This window comes from Oratosquilla oratoria, chromosome 9 (genome assembly GCF_046742065.1).
Source record: "Oratosquilla oratoria isolate Oo_2021 chromosome 9, ASM4674206v1, whole genome shotgun sequence".
In the NCBI taxonomy this organism is placed as follows: Eukaryota; Metazoa; Arthropoda; class Malacostraca; order Stomatopoda; family Squillidae; genus Oratosquilla; species Oratosquilla oratoria.
In genome coordinates, this window is record NC_134785.1 from 30,829,860 (window position 1) to 30,839,859 (window position 10,000).

At 36.5% G+C, this 10,000-nt stretch overlaps 1 protein-coding gene across 7 annotated transcripts in view; it reads right to left on the reverse strand.

The window, feature by feature from the left end:
* The window catches only part of LOC143028305 (uncharacterized), a 909,161-nt gene that overhangs the window by 967 nt on the left and 898,194 nt on the right, over positions 1–10,000 (reverse strand). For all 7 annotated transcript variants that reach the window (XM_076190189.1, XM_076190188.1, XM_076190187.1 and 4 more), the window contains 3 exons: positions 7,468–7,645; positions 6,011–6,147; positions 1–588 (listed from right to left, as the gene is read on the reverse strand). The exon at positions 1–588 is cut by the window's left edge and continues 967 nt beyond it. In XM_076190189.1, the coding sequence (XP_076046304.1) occupies positions 311–588; positions 6,011–6,147; positions 7,468–7,645 (593 nt within the window). In that variant the 3' untranslated portion in view covers positions 1–310. The remainder of the gene's footprint in view (positions 589–6,010; positions 6,148–7,467; positions 7,646–10,000) is intronic.

Below are 10,000 nucleotides of genomic sequence, written 5' to 3' on the forward strand. Positions count from 1 at the left end.
CCATTTGCCCCTACCCCGAAAACTCAGAGACTTTGAAAATACCAAAAAAAAAAAAAAAAAAAAAAAAAATAGAAAACGAAAATCACCAGCTTCATAATCATAGAATGAAATCACATTAGAATGTAACATTGGTTAACATTAGAGGAAATTGTTTGTGAAAGTTTCACCCCCTACTACATCTCCTCCTCCAATCCTTCCTAGATTCCATTCACTTCCTCGCCAACTTCTGTTCCTACCACCTATCACCAGACACAGATCCCTAAAACAGCAGTCTATCCAAGGCTTGGAGACACATTTACCTACAACCATATCATCTGGAATATAGGCGGTGTTGATGCTGTTGTTGGAGATGGTGGTGAAGGTGTCGTTGCTGAGGTTGCTGTTGCTGTAGAGACTTCTGTTGATGCTGGACCATGTCGTGGAAGAACAGGAGGACGAAGATGAAGAAGATGGCGGAGAAGGTGGAGAAGCTGTTGCTACTTAGTCTTCCCCGGCTCTGGGTCGCGAAGAACAAGTGAGGAGCTGCAGAACTCGAGGTCACTTCAGCATCGGGGAGTTTGTCATGTTGCATTGCCGCAGGATTCTCATCTGAAAAAATAGGGAAAAAATGTCAGGAAAAAAAACAGGAACTCTATGCCAAGATTTACACACGCATCAAAAGTCACAAACAACCTTGTTATCTTTATAATTTTATGCGTTAAAACTGTAATTGCAGGATACTGCATTTATATTTTGAAAAAATTTCAAGCGAACTCTGAGGGATAACTAACACAAACACACACATAAAGACACGCAAACACACACATACACAATGCACGCACACACACATAAACACATACACGTGTGTATGTTTGTGTCTGTGTGTGTGTGTATGTGTGTGTGCGTGTGTGTTTGTTTGTGTGCATGTGTGTGTGTGTGTGTGTGTGTGTGTGTGTGTGTGTGTGTGTGTGTGTGTGTGTGTGTGTGTGTGTGTGTGTGTGTGTGTGTGTGTGTGTGTGTGTGTGTGTGTGTGTGTGTGTGTGTGTGTGTGTGTGTGTGTGTGTGTGTGTGTGTGCTTACCTGATAATGTGTGAAAGTATGCGGTGCATGTAAGTAATACCGAACTTCACGAGGGCCTTTAATAAATCTTGATATACAGACAACGAGACCCCTGTGTCTTGACAATCTTCCTTACCCCGGGTAAAATACATTTACACACTGCTACGTATACATACTGACAATGGGTCCCTGGAATTGTTATGGTAGTTTAATTGGGACAGTCAGGTCAGGTCAGGTCGATGTTAATACCCTTCAATTAGGGCTGTTTCCCTTGGACTGTACGGGATTGTGCTATTATGGGAGGTGAGGAGAAGGGGAGAAGGGGAGAAGGGGAGAGGCAATTGAGAGGGAACAGTTGTTGTTGGCTCTAGCAAGCTCGTCTGTAATTTGTCCAAATGGCGTGGAGGAATTAACAGCAAGTCGCTGACCCGAGGAGCATGGTCATTCTTGTCCTACATCGGATGCCCTATATTACCCTTTATTTGTTCTCTCTCTCTCTCTCTCTCTCTCTCTCTCTCTCTCTCTCTCTCTCTCTCTCTCTCTCTCTCTCTCTCTCTCTCTCTCTCTCTGTCTCTCTCTCTCTCTCTCTTTCTTTCTCTCTGTCTCTATTGATGGAAGATGAATACAAGGTCACTTATTTTAATCATAGACCTTCCTCTGCCTGGTAAAATTCTTTCACTGAATTCTCAAGGAGGGCCTCTTGTTTTGTTCGAAGGATTCTTACTTTGGTGAAATTCCTCTAGCCAAGTGTCCTCAATGATCTCTAGACCCTGAGGAAAGAACCTCTTACGTCTGGAAGCTTGATGAACAAGTGCAATTTAGAAAATGGCTTTCCTTAACTTCGCCCTTCCAGGAAGATATTCCTAAGGAGAATGAAATTGCAAAATATCACCTAAAAAAGGGAATTGTGCATCTTACTGCCAAGGTAATGATAAATCCTGACTTGCTTTTCAGCTAAAAGAAGAATCGTGAATCTTACCACCAAGATACTGACACGTCCCGACTTGCTTTCCAGCTCAAATAATGTGTCTACTTCTATATTTTCTTATGTATTTGCTAATAGCAAACCCAATCAGAGTGACATGTGTTGTCTCTCCAGACAGAAGTGCGATACTATGTGACATAGTCAAACTGTACGAGGCGTTTTGGAATGAAGGCGATGTTATATGAGACGTTGAACCAGTTCCATCTAAACTTGCGAGGATTAACTATAATTATTTGGAGGGTTCTAGCCACCATCTGTTGCTTTGAGACAATCCCTTTTTATATATTATATATCTTAAACATTATCTATGCGTTAATCCATTACTAGCCAGAAATAGATATTAAGGACACGATATTTTCATTTGTGGCTGTTTTTGCTCACAAACCAAATACGGTATATAGCTAACGTGTCATATAGTGTTTTTCTCTTGTCCCATTTCAGATTTCTGCCAGGTAACTACTAAATATTCTTTATATAGGATTTAAGTTAGAATTATATATATATATATATATATATATATATATATATATATATATATATATATATATATATATATATATATACATACATATACCAAAGGCTTTTTCCCCTACATGGGGGGTAGCCACAAAGAAAAAGGCATAGAAACCACTCCCACCCATTCCATTTCCTATATATTCCACTCCCCTCCACCCTCCTCCCTCCCTCTTATCTTGGCACCTCCTGGATGACGGGTCATCCCTGCATCCTGTCCACTGCCCTGGGTCAGAAGCAGTGTCGCAAGACACAGCACATCCACAGCAAGGCCGCTTCATAAATTCGGCGACCCCCCCTCTCCGTCCCCTCATGCACAAAAGGAGAAGACGGGGAGAAATCCCTTCGGGCTGCGTCAATTTTTTTTTCCATACATACTTCCTCACCCCCCATCCCCCACCCACTCCCCCTCATGCATCATAGCATCATCTATGCACAACCCCTCTCCATTCACCCCTATCTTCTGTCCTCTCCCGTCCTTCCTCCACAGACATTCCTCTCTTTTGTAATGCTCCTTTCACCCCATCCATCCATCTCATCCTAGGACGCCCCCTCATATTCACTCCTTCCATCTCTGCCTTCCATACTTCTTTTACTAATCTTTCTTCACTCATTCTTTCCATGTGTCCAAACCATCCTAATATCCTTTCATCAACCCTATCTCCCAGTTCCCTTTCCACCCCTGTTCTCCTCCTCACCTCCTCATTTCTTACTCTATCCAGCCTAGTAACCCCTATCATACTTCTCAGACATTTCATCTCAAACACATTCAAACTCCTTCTCTCTTCCTCTCTCATTTCCATGTTTCTGCCCCGTACAATGCTGTTGGTACAACCACTCCTTCATATAACCTCCTCTTAGCATCCATTCCCAGATATCTATTTCTCATTACACTTTTCAATCCACCAAGGCATTTACTCGCTTCTTCAATCTACATTCTACCCCCACCCCCACTCCTCCCTCTCCTGCCATATTCGCACCCAAATATCTAAAACTATCCACTTTCTCCAGTCTTTCACCAGTATATATATATATATATGTATATATATACATGTATATATATATATATATGTATATATATATATATATATATATATATATATATATATATATATATATATCACAAAGCTAACAACTCAAACGTAACCGGATATTTTATACACGGACGGGTCATCTTATGGGACGCTTCGGAGAGCTTGTTATTTTGTTATTTTATCTGCGTATCTGATTTTGGGAGAACTTGCTCTTCTAGGCAATCTTTGTGATCAAGACCCTGCGGGTCGAAACGTTAAGGCGTAAAATTCTCCCATTTCTCCTCGTCAACTTATTTCACCTTCAATCTTATTTGTCATAATATAGTCAATACATATATATGTATATATATATATATGTATGTATACGTATATATATATATATATTTATATATACGTATATATATATATATATATATATATATATATATATACCTTTGTATTCTTCTCTTTGAGATTATTATCCCTTTTACGTCATTCATCATAATTCCACGTAAATTTCATAAGACGGAATTGCCTTATCTAAATGTAAGAATTAAGGTAAATCTACTCTACATGCTTCATCAACGGCATTAGGATACAATTATATCCACTTAATCTACGTCGACTGCAGACAGTATTGAATTAAAGTGACGTTAAACCTGCTTCAGTTTACATGATCTCAAAATTCTATATTAATAACTTTGTTAAAGTATTTTTTATTCACCAAGATATATTCATGTTTTCATTAAATAATTTTTCTGTTTTTCTTGTCTGTTTACGTTTAACTACAATATTCGGGAAACATACCTTCATTTGTTTTGTATGTTTATTCTGAACAACAATATTGATTGCAATATTAAAGAAACTTTTAGTACCTTCTCTTCACTCTCGATGCTTGTTTGTTGACTTTAGTTTTCATTTACGTCCTCGACATTTGTTCACTCGAGAAATATTACAACGAGCTCATGGAGTTACATATGCAGATTCCAAGAGAAGTCTTGTGCGTTGATTGGCCTCGTACACAGAGGGTGTCCTTGACAAGAGGATAGGTTTACGTACATAGATATACATATACATTTACATATATACATATACATGTAAATATACATATACATATACATATACATATACATATACATATACATATATACATATACCGGTACATATACATATACATGTATACATATACCGGTACATATACATATACTGTACATATACATATAAATATACATATAAATATGAATATACATACACATACACATACACATACACATACGTATGCGCATACACATACACATACACATACATATACATATGCACATACACATACGTATACATATACACATACACATACACATACATATACGTATACATATACGTATACGTATATGTATACGTATACGTATACGTATACGTATACATATACATATACATATACATATACATATACATATACATATATTATATGTATATATATATATACATATACATATACATATACATATACATATACACATATACATATACGTATACATATACATATATTTATATATACATATACATATACATATACATATACATATACATATACATATACATATACATATACATATACATGTACATGTACATGTACATGTACATGTACATATACATATACATATACATATACACATACTGTATATATACACAAACATATAAAGAGACAAGAAAAATAGTAGAGTAGAAGTAGAAAGAGAAAAAACAGAAGAAGTAAGAATAAAGGAAGTAAAAAACAGAAGGAAAAGAAGAAAAATATGAGGAATAACAAAAAAGACAAAGAAAAGAATTGAGAAAAAATCAAGATGAAAACAAGAACAAGAAAAATATTAAAACAACGTATAAGATATATATCGCTGAACGATAGCATCTGCCGAAAGTGTCAAAGAACTTCATTATATGCTACATGGTACATTAAAATGTCACGAAGTATGAGAGAAGATATACTTTATTGACCCGTTTAGAAACGATCATAAACGTTGGTCAGACTGATGTAACGGGCACAACTTTTGGCAGATTGCAGCCCTGAGTGAAAATCACATTTTACGTTTTTATGACTTTGACTTTTGACCTAAATCTAAGATAATTGATAGGATTCGTCCTTGGAATAATTATTATATAGCACCATAGCATGGTTATTATCAAAGCAAGTTAAGAGGCCAAAAGGAGACAGACAGACAGACAGACAGACAGACAGACAGACAGACAGACAGACAGACAGACAGACAGACAGACAGACAGACAGACAGACAGACAGACAGACAGACAGACAGACAGACAGACAGACAGACAGACAGACAGACAGACAGACAGACAGACGTCTGGAGGAACAAAGTAACATAGTTGTCTAAAATACTTTCGATAACGAAAAAGAAAGGATGTGGGGGGGGGTGATCTGAGGCAACTGCGAATATGCCTGACTTACCCTCTATGACGTGGACGTTGACGACATCGCTGGTGTAGTTGTGATACCAACATGAGTAGTGACCTGAATCCTTGGGTCTGGCGTTCGCGACGTATAGACGACTCACAATCACTCCAGAGTCGGCGTCGCCTTTGACACTGGACAGGAGCAGAAGGGACAACAATCAGCCCACCTCGGGTTAGTGGCGTTCATTGTTTATTTTCTTCTAACTAAAACTAATAGTTCTAAGAACAAAGACCTAAACATAGAAAGTTCTTTGAATTGATAAATTATGAACGAATAAATTGGTAATTTAATTAGTTATATAACAAATGATAAAATCAATAAGTCAATAAGTTCTTGCATTTATAAAATCATATCAATAAATTTATAAAGAAATAAGTAATATAGCAAACTGATAAAACAATACATCAAGATATCAATAAACAACTTGAGTTAATAATATAAGGAATAATACATTAATACATAAATCAGCTAAATTATTTAATGATTCAAAGATCGATAAACCAATCTATTAGTAAGCACAAATTGATAATTCTGTGAATCATTAGGCTAATATGCTAATAGATTAATAAAGTAATAAATCATTGCATTAATGTTGACCAAATTATTCAATTGAAATTGTCAAAATCATAAGTTACTACAAAATGAACGATAGTTAAATATATATATCATTATATTAATATATTAATATAATGATATATATATTTAACTTATTAAATAAATGATTAAATAAAGCGGCCTTGCTGTGGATGTACTGTGTCTTGCGACACTGCTTCTGACCCAGGGCGGTGGGCAGGGTGCAGGGATGACCCGTCATCCAGGAGGTGCTCAGATGAGAGGAAGGGTGGGAGGGATGTGGAGTGTATTTAGGGATGAAATGGGTGGGAGTGTTTTTATGCCTTTCCCTTTTTGGCTACCTCCCTTGGAAGGGGGAAAAAGCCTTGGTATATGTATGTATGTATTAATATATTAAGAATTAAATATGAAAATTATCAAATGAATAAATTACTACAATAATGAATTATCAGGTCAAATAAATGAATTACTGAGTGAACAAATAGTAAACCATAATTGAAAAGAAATTCATAATGTCATAAATAGATAAAAGAGTCAGGTATTACATTATTAATGTAATTATCAAATCACTAATTGAAATGTTATAATAATTACTGTATTAAAGATTTTCTATTAAATTAAAATAAATTCATAAGCCTATATACTAAGGATTTTATAAATTATAGATGATGTAATTAACTAATGAGTCGATGAATTTGTTTAAAATATAAATGAACAAATTAGGACGTTATTGAATTTATAAGTTGACCTTTATCTAAATAATATGTTAATGAATTTGTATGATAAAAAAATCAATTTTTTTGCTAATAATAAAACTAATTATCTAGATATCTATTTTTCTAAAACAAGAATTGGTATAAGAAAAAGTTCCAGCATACCTTACACCACCTCTGGAAGTGTTGAAGGAGAGAACCACATCCCCTCTCCTCCATGACACTAAAGCATGAGGGAAGGGCACGTGATCTATCATGCACTTGAGCTCGATCATGCTACCACTATTATAGAACTTCTCCACAATATCTGTTCCTCGGTCGTCCACCTGGCGAACGCGAGGTTCTGAAAAAGAACCAAAAGATCTGTTTTTAGTGTGTGTAGTCTCATGGCCTTCCGCCGTTATGATACGAAGAGTCTTCAACACAATATCTGTTCCTCGGTCATCCATTTGTCGAACACGAGGTTCTGGAAAAAGAACCAAAAAAGATCTGTTTTGGTGTGTTGTGGTGCAATGAGCTTCTGCCGCTAAGCTGAGACGTGTCTTGAATTTTCATTTGAATTACATGACCTTGAGCTCACTGATATTAGTGCATAACTATTACCAAAGGAGAGTATACAACGCGTTTTGCTATACCAAAGAAGTGTCACATAGGTGAATAGAATAGCCTGCAGGATGCCAAGATAAAAGAAAAAATGCAATCGGGCACGAAGGGGGCTAAAAGGTCTTTCCAGCAACCGACTCCCAAAGGGCCAAGCGACGCGATTAACAATGAGGTCTAAACAAATACAATGCAGGCCAAAAGTACGTTTTCATTTCAAGTGACCAAAGGCAGGGAAGCAAAAGCCTAGTGTTACTTTCAAATAAAACAAAACAACAGAATAAACAGACTCGTACTTCAAAGGACAGAAAAAGAATTTTCATCAAACGCAAATGAAAATAAAAACGTAACCTTTGCTTGTAATATATTCTTTATTGTAACACCTGAACACCACCCCCCTTAGTAGAGTAACAAACTTCCTAGAATTTGTTCTGGTCGAAACTGAACGATTTTACAATGATGTGGGTCATGGGCCAATATGAGTAGGATATTGATCGAGTGAATCTCAAAACTTTGAATTGTATTACATTCAAATGTCTTGGCTGGAACTTTATTTCATTCATTGACGACGTGGTTGGAAGAATTGTTTCTATCTATTTGTAGGATCTACGTCCTGGCAGATTGAGACCATTCTCTCTCTCTCTCTCTCTCTCTCTCTCTCTCTCTCTCTCTCTATATATATATATATATATATATATATATATATATGTATATATATCTTGAATAGAATCGCCAATGACGACAATGTCAATCAAATAATTCCGACAGTTTTCCCCGGACTGGAACCTTGGACTTGCACGCTGGCAGGTCTATGCTTTTACTGACTACGCTACTGACTATAAAATTCTTCAACCTTGGGGTTAATCTAACTCCCGCAGGATTTGATTAAACTGTTAACTGCCGTCCTAATCTCAATTTTACGAAGAACCAAGACCACTTGTAGCTAGTGGTTAAGCTGGTACGTATCCTTGATAGACTTTCGTCGTTGTAATACCTGAATAGAATCGCCAATGACGACGTGTGTGTGTGTGTGTGTGTGTGTGTGTGTGTGTGTGTGTGTGTGTGTGTGTGTGTATATATGTGTTTATATTTATACATATATATATGTATATGTATATATATATATATATATATATATATATTGTACGTAGAGAGAGAGAGAGAGGGATAGAAAGCCTTTGGCTTTGTCTGAAACACACAATCAAAGGCCACCATGAGTAAGAGAAAGTTGGTCAAATGCTACGACAAGATTGAAACTTTCATCAGTGGAGATCGTAATTGGAAGAATTATTTAGATTATTGCACAGTTCTATGAATAAACACATGTGGAATAATATGCAGATGTAAGTCTTGTGATAGAGGAAAAGACTTCTCTTTACTGGTGTTTGTTTAAATTCTCCTACGTGTTCCTTTGAGGCCGTAAATTAAAGTTAATATTTCTTTACTTAGAAGTAGTACATATTGTATAGTGTATATCATATATAGTATATTGTATATCGCAATGAAAATCATACTAGAATAGGGCCTGAAGGAGTCTTACGGGGTTGTTGATAGTTTGATAGAAAGTCTTTCTAACAATACCACATAATTTTCCGATGGTATTTGGTACCAAAGAGGTCGAAACGCGTCTTTAAGTTAACAGGTAATCTTCACGTTTCACAGCCGTTCAGCAAGATAAGAAACAAATGGAAATTGAAGATTCGGATCTTTGTCTTTCTCCACAAATATCGACAGATCTTATGTTGTAGATGCGTGCTGGTGGCGTAATTGGAAGCATGCTGGTCTCACACTCGCTTAGTTTTGGGTTCGAATCCCGCACTTCCGATTCATAGCAGTGACTGTTACTTTCCCCAACAGTCGAAGCACATAGGGTAAAAGTGATGACTTCGGCCGTAGTTACGCGCCCCCTGGCGTAGGCTCTACACCTTTACTTAATATAGTAAATAACAATTTATATTCTTCAACTTAAAGCCCATCTAGCCTATCAGAAAGTGCGACGTTTCATCTATTAGCGAACTGGCAACTGTCATACAAAAAGTCAACCTAAGAAAGCTGGACGCTTGGAGGGTAAGCCATGTGCAACTGACCAAAGTACTTG